Source organism: Halichoerus grypus, chromosome 7 (genome assembly GCF_964656455.1).
Source record: "Halichoerus grypus chromosome 7, mHalGry1.hap1.1, whole genome shotgun sequence".
Lineage (NCBI taxonomy): Eukaryota > Metazoa > Chordata > Mammalia > Carnivora > Phocidae > Halichoerus > Halichoerus grypus.
In genome coordinates, this window is record NC_135718.1 from 22,536,006 (window position 1) to 22,551,695 (window position 15,690).

Genomic DNA, 15,690 nt, shown 5'->3' on the forward strand with positions numbered 1-15,690 from the left:
TTGGAGCTAAGCGGCCAGCTACCCCAGGAGATTCTTGACTCTGCTTTCCATTCCTTTGCACAGGCTGTAACACCGCATGTTATGTTGGATTGGAGTGGAGCTGAATCTCCTCTTGGCCCAGAGCCCTCTCTCTTCTTTGCCATTGACTCTTTACTAAAAATCTAATGGATTTCTAGTTCCAATTCAGGATCATAAACAGCGCAAGTGTGTGTGTTCAGGGAGTGGATTTGGAGGATACTATTTAAGACTTTAGCTGCTGCCTTATTATTTATAAAAGGTGCGATTTGGCTTTTCAGTGTAATACTCAGATTAGGAGCCCTAGGGATAAGAGTACTATGAAGACGAGACCTAAAGGCTGTTAGTACAGAGGTTGGGGAAAAGAGAAAGTGGAATGAGAAGCTGATTGATTCTCAAATATATCTAACAGTATTTTTAAGTTGATTTAATTCATGTTGGAGGGCATGTCTCCTATCATATAGTAATTCTCCATTGGCCATCCACAGTGCTAAGAAGACAGTAGCTAATTAATGGATCAATTAAATCCAACAAACATTTATTGAACACTAGCAATGGCCAAAGGATTTCGCTGGTTAAAATAAGAAATAAAAGAATAAGGCAAAAGAAAGGTCATTGGGACCTAGAGGTCCATGATGGGCTTCAGGAGTCTGTGAGCTCCCTGAAATTGAACACAGAACTCTGTGTGCATTTGCCTTTGTGTATTTTTTCTTGGGATAGTGTCCTTAATTTGCCTCAGATCCTCAAACTCTAAACCTGATCCTGAAAAGATGAAAGACGAGAGATCTAGATGCTGCTAGGATTGACCAGTTGATGATATGCCATGCCCTGTGACTATGGGTGAAGACACAAAGGGCAATTTCCAAACTGTAAAGTCAGCTGCTAGGTCATGGTGGTCTCAGTGTACAGAGCTGTATCTTCTTAATGTGCAAAGATAAGGGGAATAGGAAGATGCCCTTGGGACAAAGTGTACTTTGACTCTACTGAGTTGCAGAGAACTCTGGAAAGATACTCACATATTTACGACATGGTTAGTAATGGGAGAAAAGAGGACGAGAAGGCTGGAGAGAGGGCAGGAAAGGAGAAAGGAGAGGTAAACCAAGTGCCCCCTGCCCGGGCACAATGTGCATAATTAGAGAGCCTTGTCCGGTGTCCTGCAGGAACTGGCAGTGGCTTGATAGCCATTCTAATAAACCTCTCTATTAATTTTTGGTGACTTAACTTTGACAGATGTCCAAAACTGGTCAGGTACAAAAGTTTAACTTCAAAAAGTAAAGATGAATCACTTAACATTGTTTTTCTTTGAGCATTGATGTAGACAATATAACTTCCTTGAAAAAAATGGAAGAAGGGGGATAAAAAGCCACGGAATATTCTCCTCATACCAGCTGGGGGCAATCCAGTACTGCAAATGTGAGAGTGGAAAAAAAGTGCACCAAAAAGAACACTTCTAATGTGGCTGCTACAGCCTGAGCTGGTATCTTTCCTTCTCAAATTAATTTATTTCAAGCCTCTGAAAGCCCTAGCCACAGAGCAGTACCAAGATGGCCGATTGAAAATGCCCTTTCCTTTGTAATGGCAAGTGCCCTGTCTCAAATAACCCTTGAGCAGGTCAGATGGCAACTGAGCTTCGCAGTCTTCGAGACTGTTGGCTGATGAAGTATGTGGCAAGCATCTGGCTCAGGATGGCAGACTGGGTGATCCCTTAGCCACGGATGTTCTGCTCTGTTGGGTGACACAAAAGGACTTACAGGAAGCCCACATGACTAGGCTAATCCCCGAGGAGTTCTGGACTTCTTGGAATGCCATGGAGATACTCAACATTAATCTGATGATGTGGTTTATACATTAGCCCAACGTACTTCTGGCATTGTTCTGAGTCAAATAGCCAACAAAGGTCTATCAGGTCCTCACTTATATAAAGCATTGCTTGATACTTTAAGCGTTTATTGACTTACCTCTTTTAGATTCTATGCCAGGGTCCACAGAAGACTCAAAGTGTAGTACTTGGTGTTTTCTCTTTATTTGTAGAGTTTATCTCTTAGGGAGATAAAACTGTACATACCTCAAATAGATAATATGAGATTGCACATGGTCAAATAAACCATTGTAAATCAGAGAAGGAGAGATCCCGATAGGCTGCAGCTGTCAGGAAAACTTTCATGGAGGCACGGTTTGCCATCTCTGCTTTTTCCTGTCTTAGCATCTGAGTGCAGCACAGGCCTGTCCGGAACATCCACAACCTACAACCCTACCCATTCTCATCTTCCTCTCAGACAAAAGGAAGCCAAACATTTGGGTCCCACTGATTCTTTTTATAGGGGCAGTCTTCCTTACTCTTATGAAACATTGTAAAGTAAAAATGCCTTTTTTGAAAGCCTTCCATGCAATTTTCAGGCAAAACCCATTATTTATGAAGATCATTATCCCTTGAGAGTTTACTCTGCGTTGGCAGTAAGGAAAGGCCTTGTTGCAATCCACTGTTTTACTTTACCAGTATTTTGGCTGCTTTTATTCCTGCGCTTCATTTTTAGTTTGCCGTTTACGCTATCCCATATAAATTTAATCAATGTATCTCTGTGGCTCTCTGAATATCTGCTGGCTGAGACTTACAGAGCAAAATGAAAGTAATAACAGAGATACATTGGTGATTCCGAAAACTCAAGTCGATAAGATTAGAAAATAATCTTTCTGAGAGATGAAAAGAGATGTAGCTTCAGACACAAACTTGTAGTTTTTGACAACTCAGTACCAGAACTGTTTTAAATGAAATTCGTATAAGATTTATTATCCTGTATTTGAAAACTGTTGGTATCTTAATCCGAGAATTTGATCGAGATTTTTATACGTAGATAATAAGTCCCTTAAATTTTCATTTGAATTGTTATTAGTAGTGCATTTTGTCTACAAGCATGACTTTTATATTGAATAATACTGATTCTGAGAATACCCTGACATGGGTACTCTGTTGATTGCCTGATAGATGTTAGGAAAGTTTCACATGTCATACAGTTTCTTCTGGACAGATGAGACCAAGGTCTCCAATGGACAGTGGCCAAGAGGTGCCAGCTGACTTCTTCAGATCCTTCCCAGATGGAGCAAATCTTCTTCCTATCTTTATATCCAATTTTTCCTCCTCTGTCTTACCTGGCTCAACTCTTCTGCTTCTTTTCTTTGTTACTGATATCACTCAGGCCTGAAATGTTCTTTATCTTCCTGAACATCTCACCTGCAGTTCATACCTTACCCATCTTTGCCTCAGGCACCATTTTCTCCTTAAAGCCTTCCTTGATCCAAAGTTGGACATAGTCATGTCAGCCTCTAGAACTTCATGTTTCATCTTTACTGATCTTATGGCTGTTACACTAGTCTCTCTTTATGGTAATCAATAGAAAGATCTTAATTTTTTTTTTAAATTACCCCATAATGGCAGAGACCAAATTTTAGTCAATATAAGTCTTTCATAAGCTACACCTAGTGCTTTACAGATAGAGTACTAACATATTTGTTGAATGGCCAAATGGCAATCAAGGCAGTAGATCAGACCTAAAATGAAGATGCTCCCTCCTTCTGCAGTTTGGTATCTGTCTTATACTTAGTGGACACCAGATATCTGTGGAATAGAAGATGAGTGCATGAATGAATGGCTGGATGGGATGGGTGGAAGAATGCATGGATGCTCTGAATCTGGACTTAAAATGACCATTTAGATTATATGTGTTTATGACCCTCATTTCTCCTCTTCTCAGCCCTATTGCTCACTACACCTTCACCTTAAGGTCTCCGAGAATCCCTACACATCAGGGATCATTGCCAGCCGAGACACAGCTCCCAGCATCATAGTGGCTTCAGGTAAGAAGCTTGCCTGGTGGGCTTGCTGTTGCAAATTGTATTTATTTTAAGAAGCTAGATATCTGTGCTGGGAATTTAATGAGCAAGCAAAAATATTTTGCAAGTCACCTAAACCATTGACCCTGAACAACTATGCTGAAAAGCCCTGCTCACATACAGTGTTGACAGTCTCGGTCCATCTCGGGCAGCATAGATTGCCAGTAGAGCCCATTGTTAGCTTTTGCAAACAGCTCCTTTCACTAATGGTGACATGCTCTCTCTAGGTAATATAGGTTCTGAATTATCAGACAGCGACATCAGCATGTTTGTCTCTTCAGATGCAGGGAACACCTGGAGGCAGGTAAGAAGGCATCCTGGGTCTCGTTGCTGCGGTTTAAATGACATAAACATTGTTCAGCTTGGTTAAATTCTGGGAACTCATTCGGCTATATGTAAATCCTAAAGCTCGTCAGTGTGTTTATTTTCCTTTTTGTTTTATGAGAGTCTTAAATAAGTCTTTGAGTTTAGCAAATACTTATGCAATATGATTTTTTTGCCATTCAATAAAAATGACCCTTTTTTTCAGAGCCTCTATGTAAGAAAGTTTATAAGTGACAATGAAACCAAATTGGACCTGAATCCAATTGGACTGAATTTTTTTTCCCACAAAGAAAACCAGGATCCCAAAGAGGTTATTGTATAGGGAACACAGAGCCTGAAGGGTAGATTATATACCCAGCACAATTCAGTGTTGGCAACTCAGCTTCCATAAATTCCCCTTGCCTTGGAGTCAGAATAGAGAGGAATGCAGTGATACAGAAACAGCCGTTACCCAGGTGGTATTTTGAAATGTTTAAATTTCACGTGCAGAAGACAGAGTAATAACCATCAGGGTGCATATGTTTGGAAAGGTAGAAATGGAATCACTTTAAGCCAATGTGTTTAGCTTAAATGCTTCCTCTCTTTCTTCTGAATGAAAATTAGATACCCATAGCTTATAAAACAGACATTTAATGAGGTTTAGCAATCATAACAAGATATGTGCCTAATGCATGGTTGTTACACTTCAATAAATATATTTTAATAACCTACTGACGTTTAATTATCATACAATAACTAGCAAGCACCATAAATTGAAATCTAATGCACAGGTAATCACACAGAAATGAGAACACTCTGCTTTAAATTTTAGACAGAGATGTCCATGTTATGGTCCAGTTACCATTTCCTAGCTTCAGACCCTTCGTAGGCCCTCCGTGTGATTCACATGGTTTGAGAAGAGCGAGGCGGAAAGAAATTTGCTTAAGAAACCCCAGGGATATTGATCTTGGAGGTAGGTATGTAGGAACATGGACTATTAAGCTGCTTCTGGAGAACAGTTCAAGAGCCAGGATCCCATTTTGTTTCTTCCAGCACCCCAAACCAAGCAGAGAGCTCTCACATCCATAGTCCTGGGATACCTCTTAGGTATAAGAGGTAAACAAGGGGGAAAATAATTATGTCTGTAGTGTAGCCACAGACAAGGCAATACCAACAATGCAATTATGAGAAAACAGCACACATCTCGTATGGAGAGGACACAGAAATTGTTTGCGGCCCGTCTTCCCTGGACTTCAAGTTGATTTCTCCACATTTGGAGAAAAACCTAAAGGACACATGTACCCAAGTTGATTCCATTTTGATCAGAACTACTTTAGACTTGATAGAGAATCTATGAATTGAACAAGAACAGCTTTCCTCTGTAATACTTGGAAACTGAAATAATTACCTCTGGACAGGGCAGTGTAATGCGACAAGTCCCAGCCCCGTGAGTCACTCTACGCATGGCCTTAGGCATGTTACATCTCTCTAAACCTGTCAAAATGAGAATATGGAGTAAAGTATCTCTAAGGTTTCTTCCTTCTAAAGATGTTACACAATAGCATGGTTACCCAGTATTCTGACATTGTCATCAGTGGGAATCAACAGAACTTACTGCAAAAAGATGGGAATATAAACATGAATATGTAACTATTAATTCTTCAGATTTCTTTTGTGGCACACCTATAATCATTTTATCTAACTCCAATGGTATGTGCGGCCCACCTTGGGAAGCATTGTTTATAACTATCTTTCCAAAGATTTTTGGGAAACCCTGTTCTATCACGGGAGGGATTTATCTCCTCAGATGAAGACTAATTCTCTGAACTCTGGGCGTGTGTGGGTGTAGATGTGTATCCATGTGGATGTGTTTCCCTCTTGCAGATCTTTGAAGAAGAGCACAGTATTTTGTATCTGGATCAGGGTGGAGTCCTGGTTGCTATGAAGCACACGTCTCTCCCGATTCGACATCTCTGGTAAAAGCATGAGTCATGGACCAGATGGCTCCATACCGCTAAGCGCAGTTGAGGGGTCAGGCTGTCAGATGGGGACTGGGTTTGTAGTAAAACATCAACGTCTACTAGAACATAATTTATACCTTTGCTCTATTAAAATAAGATTATTGCCTGCAGTTTCACAAAAGAAGGAGGAAAGGAGATAGAAGAAGGGAAGGGAGGAAGGAAGGGGAGAGAGAGAGGGAGAGAGAGAGAGAGAGAGAGAGAGAGAGAGAGAGATTGAGATCGATTCTGCCCCTGAGAGAGGAGTTGTATGATGGTTTTCAAATATGTGAGTACCCTCTCCAATACCTTCCTTATTCCTTCAGCACACTCCCAGGTACAGTGGCATGTCAGGTACAATGGGGAGAAGTTAAGAGTAGCTTAACGTGTATTCATTATGTGTGTTCTGCACAGAGATCAGCAGTTCAGGGCACTGTTTCTTTCTGTCTCCTTTCCCCTGATCCTACTTCCTTCGCTTCCTTTGGGTGGGGCGGGGGGGGGGGGGGGGGCGGTGTGTGTGAAAATCTGCAACTCTACCTGTAGGTCTCACACAGATGGATGTGCAAGGCCTAACTTCCAGAATGCTTTCCAGTAGACTCCTTCATCTGTGTTTTTGAAAGGGCCTCTCTCCACAGGCAAGCTTGTTCAAAACCAAAAGCGTGATTTTGCCTCTGGTGCTAGTTACTTTGGAGACCTATGGGAAAGCTGCCAAAATAAGAGAAACGGAGGCTTAGTTTGGGGGATGACATCCACAGAGAAAGGCAGAGTGAAGGAAACATCCTGTGTGACCAGCAGAGTTGCACATCTCTCTTACTCTCAAGAGCCAGTCCTTTTGTACCCCCTCCCTCAATGAGTCAGCTAGGATTCATAACAGGGTAGGAGGGAAGCCGCTCAGGATTTGCTCACTTAGAGGCAGCTGGTTCAAGTCCATCTAAGTAGGTCCAATGAGGCCATTGCTCTTCAGAATCACCAGTAAGCCTTGCTGCTAGATTGCAGTGAGGTTTTAGAGAGGGTCACATTGAGATCTAAGCTCTAATAAAATATCCAAATTAAAAAAAAATTCTATCAAAGACTTATTATTATTCCCATTTCATGCAGTTCTCCCCTTATGGCTGTTATAACACATCTGGGTCCCAGATCACTTGGCTAACTGGATTTCTACCTTCTGATGTAATTAAGAATAGTTATTCATATAAAAGGCTCACTTTGACAGCGCCCTGGGTACTTTTAAAATGTATTCTCTCTTGGCTGATAGTATCTTCCCTCTGAAAGGATTTTTTTTTCTTTTGAGATCTGATGCCTGCTATTTTTTTCTTTTATTAGGTTGAGTTTTGATGAAGGGAGATCTTGGAGCAAATACAGTTTCACATCTATTCCACTTTTTGTGGATGGGGTTCTGGGTGAGCCTGGGGAGGAGACTCTAATCATGACGTAAGTGGAAAAGTATGATGTATTCTAATCTTAATATAAATCCAGAAACATGTTGTATTTTGTTTTCTTTTTAAGGAATTTATTCATTTATTTGAGAGAGCGAGAGAGCATGAGCAGGGGGAGGGGCAGAGGCAGAGGCAGAGAATCTCAAGCAGACTCTGTGCCATGCACGGAGCTCCAGGTGGGGCTTGATCTCACAACCCTGAGATCTCCACTTGAGTCGAAACCAAGATCCGGACACCTAATGGACTGAGCCACACAGGTGCCCCCAGAAACATGTTGTTTTTAGCAAATCCTAACCACTTTGCTACTGTTAAATATGAAATTGCCAGCAGGGTTATTACATCTGACTTCATGGTTTCCCAGCAAAGGGGAAAGAAAAATGTGGGTGGCCATTTTCTTGGCTCTTTACTAATTAGGACACCCACACTGAGGGCTGGCAGCAAAAGGGCACAACTTATTTCTTCCTATACTGAATGGGCCTAGGGAAATTAGAAATGATTATTTCAATAGAAAATGAAACTATAAATTTAAAACTTAATAATAAACTCAATATACAGAAAATCACAGGCGTATAAGAATGATTTCACTTTAAGGCAGAACACTGAGCTTGATCAAAACCCCACAAAGGATTTTCTTTTTCCCTGGCTCTTTACCTAACCCACTTGTGAGGCTATATTAGAAAAACCGGGAGAACAATCTGTTCTTGTGAAATTGTATTTGCATTCATTCTTGTCTGGAAAGTGATGATCATTAATTTGTGAAAGACTTGATTAATGAGTTGCCTGCTTAAGGGTTTCAAAACATGAACTTGGAATTTGAAACATGAAACTGTGAGGGTTTTTTTTTCTTCCCCTGGAAAATTGGACATGGAAAACAGAGGGAAGGTTTTAAAGTAGTCAACCCTGTCATCAATGAAAATTTAAAAGTCATAGTGAATAGTTGATACTTTTTCTAATTTTTTCTTCCCTTCTTTTAATGATACAAAAGATCAACAAAAATTCAGTATGCCCAATAGCTGCACTTTTGCCCACCGAACACATAGCCAGATTAGCAATTTGTTCCATAATCTGTCTTTATTCAGTTTTCATATTTGCAGAACGCAGATGAAAAAGGCTACTTCATGGCTTTTCTCCACAGAGGGCTATAACTGGTGATTCAAACACCTCATTAGATGCCCGAGTTTGTCTGAGTAAGGAGAGAATGCAGAGTGCAGGACACAGTTCTCACTCCAGGCCCTGGCCCTGCTGCCCACTCTCCCCAGGGACTGGCGGGAAGGTGAAATAGCACAGAAACCATGGGAACCACGGACCTTAGTAAGAGAACCCAGAAGTGTAATCCTGCACCGCATAGAAGGCAGCACTTGCGATTGTTTTCTTAATTTTTTTTTTCTTGTCAGCTGTTCTTGTGGTGCAATATGCAGAAGTGGGTTTTTCGTCAGACTTTACCTGGTTCTGGGTTCTGACTCGACCAGTTCTTAGTGGTTTGACTTTGGTTTTTTGCATGTTAGTGAAACTCTCTGAGCCTCAAATTACTCATGGGTGACACGGAGCCAATAATAGTGACCCCCCTCGTCAATGCGTTTTGAGGATTAAGTGATCTGCTCAGTGTAACGCATTGAGCACTGTGCTAAGCTCGTGTTCAACACCCGGCACGGGCTGGCTACTGGAGTTGCTCCGATTTTGATTATTTTTCTCGTTATGAACTCTGTAGCGTGTTTGGACACTTCAGCCACCGCTCAGAATGGCAGCTGGTCAAAGTGGACTACAAGTCCGTTTTCGACCGACGGTGTGCCGAGGAGGACTACCGACCGTGGCAGCTGCACAGCCAGGTAGGAGGCGCTGAGCTGAGGTGCGGTCCTGGGTGGAAGGCACGGCGGTCATGGAGGTGTAGGAATCGGGGTCCGCACGGCCACAGTTTACCTCTCCGGCTACATCAGAAGCTACATCGACTGCTTTCTTACATATTTTGTGTTCCACAGCAGTGAACAAACTCAACATTTATGGCTTGTTGTAAAGTAATTTCTTTTTTTTATTATACTAGGATATAATGAGATAAAATTCAAATGTGCTTGGCTCAGACTTACGACTCAAAATGAAATACCAGCTCAGCACGCAGATCCGAACAATTTATCTGAGCATGTCGTGTGGGTGCAGGGTAGGGGCAGGGGTGAGGAAAGGATCTTCAGTTTTATTGAGCAATGCAAACAGAGACATAAAATAATAAAATTAACCCTCAGTGAGCGGTGCCAGTATAATCCTTCCTTGTCACTCTGTGATTCCCTGAGATTAGGCAGTGCTTCTTGCCTCCTTCCAAGGTACTCGTGGTAAGAGGATGCAGAATCATTAATAGGACACTTTCCTTCATTCTGGCCCCTCAACTGATCAGCTTGTATCAGAATGCTTAGCTGAAAGCATCTTTCCTTTGATTTCCCAAGGTGGAAGTCATTCTGCAGGGCCCTCCAAGGACGTAGCAGAGGCTCCCCTGCATGGCCATCGCCATATTCAGGCACTGACTGACACATCATACCCCTAAGCCTAGGCTAAGTACACTGGACCCTTGAACAACATGGGTTTGAACTGCATGGATCCACGTACATGCAGATTTTTTTTTCAATAAATACAGTCCAGTGCTGTAAATGTATTTTCTCTTCCTTATGATTTTCTTAATAACATTTTCTTTTCTCTGGCTTACTTTATTGTAAGAATACAGCACGCAATACATATAATATACAAAATCTGTGTTCATTGACTATTTATGTTATCAGTAAGGCTTCCGGTCAGAGGTAAGCTATTAGTAGTTAAGTTTTTGGGGAATCAAAAGTTATACATGGGATTTTCGACTGTGTGAGAGGGTCAGTACCTCTAACTCCTGCGTTGCTCAAGGGTCAACTGGAATATATTTAATAAAGATGTGTATGTGCGATGGAGCCGGTTAAAGCAAATTTGTTCAAGAGACAAAACTCTTTTCTGTCCTTCAGACAGAAAGCTGTGTTTGACAGTTGGGGCTGCATCCACTAGAATCGTATACTCTTTTTGGAGACTCAACAATAAAATTATTGCTCATTTACATCACTGTTATTTTCCCTTTTGGGATCCACAGGCACTGTGATATTCAAAGCTTTTATTTATTTTGTGGAGAAACACTGAGTTTAGTTCTTTCACTTGTCTGATAGATGGACATTAAAATCAGTGCTATGAAGCTGTGTGGGCAGAGGCATAATAAATCGAGGCAAAATAGATCTTTATATTTCTTAACAATACTCTTCTTTCATATGCTCATAAATGACCAAGCACATAAATCTTCTATTATAGAAGAATTGAACTTAATTACCATAGATTTGTTGGCAATACATTTGTTATAGGCTGAGTCTGAGTTGACTGTGTGTCCCTCATAGCATGGTGCCTCCTACCTACCTTGATAAGCGAAGGTTTGCTGAATACATGAGGAGTTAAGGATGTTTTTTGACACACCCTCCATGCTTCTTAGAATTGTCTTTATAGTTGCGTTCTACACTAGGGTTCTAGACATCAAAATAAAATGCCATTAGCACAAAGCAGGCTACCTGTGTCCAGATTACACTAAAGCTTGGGAATATCTCCCCGAGTCCCCTGATGTGGAGCAGGGAAGGTCCAAGCTATGTGTCCAACTGTCTGAGATCCTTTTGTCCTTATAGGGGGAAGCATGCATCATGGGAGCAAAGAGGATATATAAGAAGCGAAAATCAGAGCGTAAGTGTATGCAAGGAAAATATGCAAGAGCTATGGAATCTGAACCCTGTGTCTGCACAGAGGCCGATTTTGACTGGTAAGCTTGTGCTGTTACTCCGTGGACTCATTCCATATATCAAATTCACATGGGTCTTAGTGAAAGCTGAGATTTGAAATAATAGTAGCATATACCTATGCTCTCACAAGCCTCATATTCTTGTGAAATTACCTCTTGAAGACAACATGGTTTATTAGCTATGTGCATGTGTATATGGAAAAACTTGGAGTTTCTTTGGACTGAAAGAGGATTCACAAGATGGCTGATAATTAGCTTCACATATTTGATAGATCTTAGGACAAAAAAAGAGACCACATCCACCCTGAATTGCTTCAGACAACAACACTGAAAACAATAAGTTGACTTTTTAGACAGCAAATATATTTGTGCTCAAGGTAAACTCTTCCTAGATTCTTGGTTCCTCATAGTGGAACAATCACCTTATAAGGCAGTAGACTTGCTGTCCCTGGAAGTTTTCAGTCAGTGGTTAGTTAGCTGATGATTGCTTGTGCAAGGTGTGGAAGACTTTTTTGACTTCAGTGCGAGGACTGATTCAGTGGCATTGGCGATCTGTGATTCTGTGGACCTAGTGGTACAGAAGACTTGTCCCTCTTGCAGGATTCAGCTAGTATAAACTGGGAAGGACTAGACATTTGAGCGCCATAGCATTCTTTCTGAAGCCTTTGGTAAGCAGAAAGCTGGCCTGTGGGGTCGGTGCTTCCCTTGCTCTGTTCTAGGTTGGGGTTTGGCCTTCAGGTGAGGTTGGAAATGATTGAGGATGAGTAGGTGGTAACTCCTTGCATCATCTCCATCTCATTTAATGCCTTTTTTTTCTTCTTTTCTTCCTTTTACTTTAAATTTAGGTATATGTTTTTGTTTAGAGAAAGCAATTGCTGAATATATATTGTCAATGTTAAATGATTGAAACTTGACCCACATAAGAAAGCAAAGTCATTCTTTTAATATTGGATATCTGCCTGTATAGCAATCACAGATCACTTATCTGATCATCAAAATATCAGCGAGTGGGCTGAGATACTGTGTGCAATACACATCATATGGCTTAGAAAAAGTAAGTCTTCTCTCGTGGTAGACCTCTGGAGACATTCTCTGAATAAATAGTCCTATGCAGGCCTGCCAGAATCGGCCACCAGTCCTCAGTCTGATAACCCAAAGCTGTTCCCCTCTTGTTAGTAGACAAGGCAAGCCAAGAGCCAGTGCTGTATCTCTTGGGCTCAGCCAGAGGGCCACAGAACTTCAGTTACATTGGAGCTCACAAGGAATTCTGCAGGGGCCTTCCCAGCTGTAACTTCTGTTTTAGCCAGTGCACCATTATTAACAATGATAAAAGTATCCTATCCCTGCCCTGCCTTTCAGGATTGACATCCTGAAATGCAGTCACAGGGAAAACTTCCATGGAATTTTAAAGTCCTTCATCCCATCCCTCTTTCTGACTGCTTCTCCTTTATCCCCTCTGTTCAAGGAGAGTTTGTAAAGGAGGTTAACATTTTATCTTAGTCATTTAACTTCAGTCTTACCATATAGTCATGCTTTTGTAAAGTGCAAATTTATGCTGGTAGAGAAGCAAGAGAAAAAGTGAGATGAGACATCCGATTCCCCGATTTTTCCTGAAAATACTGTTTTGGGGGGACATCTTTTCTACAAGGTTCCAAAATAAGCTGGTCTTTTGTTGTTGTCATTGTCATGTGTTGTTTTTCTTTTCCAGTTTTAAGCTAGTCTAGAGTGAAAAGAACATGGGTAAGGGAGGCAATTAGACCTCTCCCTTCCCTTATCTCTCGCTCCCCTACAGTCTTGGCCCAATTCTTGTACTCATTTATGATTGGAATCTGCTACTTATTCCACTAACTGAAATGTATTCTGAGAAGTGGGTAATGAATCATAAATGAGGCCATTATAAGGTTTTCTGGTCAAATGGGATTTTTATTTAGTGCATGATTTCTAAAAATATTTTGGAAGACTCACCATGACCTTGTTGAGTCTCTACCTACAGTAGCTAGAGCTTCGGTGATTCTACTTGACTGTAGTGTAATAAAAGGTGGTTGTCACTAAATGTTCCCTCTCAGCGTGGCTGTCCCCTGGACAGTCCCCCACATGACCTTGCCTGCCATTCTTCAGCATTTGTAAAGTAATTCCCTGAAATGAACGCCGGGTGTCCTGTAGGCAGCATTTCTGAAGTCTTCCTATCCATGCTGTGTTGAACCAGCACCAAGTGCAGCTGATGTGTGCAGAATTCTAAGTGCCAGCTGCCTGGTGACAGGCCCCTTGGCTAAGCCTGTTTCTCCCTTCCTGCCCCTTGTGTGCCAGCATCTCACCTCCATTACACAGATGGGCCAATTCGTACTACTGCTTGCTGGTTACTGTCTGCAATTTGTCTGTGCATGTGGAGGTGCAATTTGTTGTCATCCTCTGTGCCCAAGTTCGTCCTCCAGAAGCCAAGAGTATTAGGCCATGCAGAGGCCCCTGGAGGCAAGAAAGAGAGGAGACGGAGGGAAGAGTCTTTGACTCTTTCCCAACTACAGAGAGGATTTAAACCAGTTAGTCCCAACTGACGATGCTAACTGACTGGGACAAAACTTTTCCTTGGGGGAGTGCCCGTGACACCCCTGAAGGACATTTCCTTTTGTGCTGTGACTCTGAAGCATATGGAGCGTGCACAGAGAGACCTGGCTCAGCTGTGCTTAGTAGATCCAGATGTCTTGAAAGAGCACCCCAAAGACATCACCGGTAATGAAATCATGCCACGTGTGGCTGTGTTTGCTTCAGCGATGTGTGCACTGAGGCGTGAGCTCCCACCGTTGCCTGCTTTCTAATTGCAGCTTTCTTGGGGCCCAGCCACCATCAGTATCATGGACTCTCCTCATGAGCACGTAATCTACTCTCTCAGCTTAAAGCCGCTTACTTGGAATTATTGGTCATTGAGCCTCCGTCTCTACACAGGCTTCTTTGTTGCTTTCACGTCAGCTTTTCTGGAAATGGGTCTCGTAGGATATTGTCGTGGGTAATTAACTGATAGATATTCCACAGGGGAAAGAACAGTTGCATTTTTGGAAAGGTATTGATTTAGTGAATTCTTGTTTTTTGACTCATTGGCTAGAGTAGAAGTTGGCTGTATGCTACCATGAAACTGTTCTCAGTAATTGTGCCACGTACTGAAAGGTCTCTCTTGGCTCTTTCCCCCACAGTGACTATGGGTATGAGCGACACAGCAATGGTCAGTGTCTGCCAGCATTTTGGTTCAATCCGTCTTCTCTGTCAAAGGACTGCAGCTTGGGACAGAGTTATCTCAACAGTACTGGGTGAGTGTCTGAGGTGGTGACCTTGAGAGGTCAACCTCTGCTGTTTTTCAGCTGGTGTTAAACTTACAGAATCACGTCTGATCGAAGACCAGGCCTTTTTCATTATAGCACAATGCATTTGTTTTTGTTCATGTTAGTAATGCAGCCCAGATTTGTATTAATAGTGCAATTTTCATCTGAGAATAAGACTTCAGTTGCAAATAAAGAAACAAAACCAGTTCCTTGGATGAAGATGATGATGATAATCTATACATTTCTTCACTTTTTGATACTTCATTTCAGAACTATTTCTGTGAATTCCCTTTCCCCGCTCACTGCATCTCTGTGAAGGAAGCCAAATAAATATTTCATAGGTGCATTTCCTATTTTATAGATGCGGAAGATAGAGTGAACAAAAAAGCTCATTGACTTTTCAAGAGTACCCTGCTGTTAGTTGAAACGGGTTTCATTTTCTTCATATGTCCAGTCTTGATATGTTTAAGGCATACATTCTGATCTTTATATATATAGAATCAGATTCTAAAAGTTTGTGTTTAATGTTTTGAGTTATAGGGCTTATCCAATATTATTTAAGAAATACCATAAAAGAGAAAACATTTTGTGACTTTTCCACGAGTGGAATTGATGTTTATAGACTTTAAAAATATTATGCGGAACTTATTTATTTTTTTTTAAAGATTTTATTTATTTATTTGACAGAGAGAGAGACAGCTAGAGAGGGGACACAAGCAGGGGGAGTGGGAGAGGGAGAAGCAGGCCTCCCGCTGAGCAGGGAGCCCGATGCGGGGCTCAATCTCAGGACCCTGGGATCATGACCTGAGCCGAAGGCAGACGCTTAACGACTGAGCCACCCAGGCGCCCCTGCGGAACTTATTTTGATTCAAATTCAAGCAGTATGTAAAAAGACATCTTTGAGCCATTTGGAGAAATGGAATATGGTCTGGTGATTAGGTAATGTATTAATCAGGGAT

At 41.6% G+C, this 15,690-nt stretch overlaps 1 protein-coding gene across 5 annotated transcripts in view; it reads left to right on the plus strand.

Moving 5' to 3' along the window:
* SORCS1 (sortilin related VPS10 domain containing receptor 1) overlaps positions 1–15,690 on the plus strand; it is a 520,496-nt gene that overhangs the window by 400,952 nt on the left and 103,854 nt on the right. For all 5 annotated transcript variants that reach the window (XM_078077135.1, XM_078077131.1, XM_078077132.1 and 2 more), the window contains exons 11-17: positions 3,765–3,867; positions 4,131–4,207; positions 6,091–6,182; positions 7,527–7,634; positions 9,348–9,465; positions 11,311–11,441; positions 14,606–14,719. In XM_078077135.1, coding sequence (XP_077933261.1) covers positions 3,765–3,867; positions 4,131–4,207; positions 6,091–6,182; positions 7,527–7,634; positions 9,348–9,465; positions 11,311–11,441; positions 14,606–14,719 — 743 coding nt within the window. The remainder of the gene's footprint in view (positions 1–3,764; positions 3,868–4,130; positions 4,208–6,090; positions 6,183–7,526; positions 7,635–9,347; positions 9,466–11,310; positions 11,442–14,605; positions 14,720–15,690) is intronic.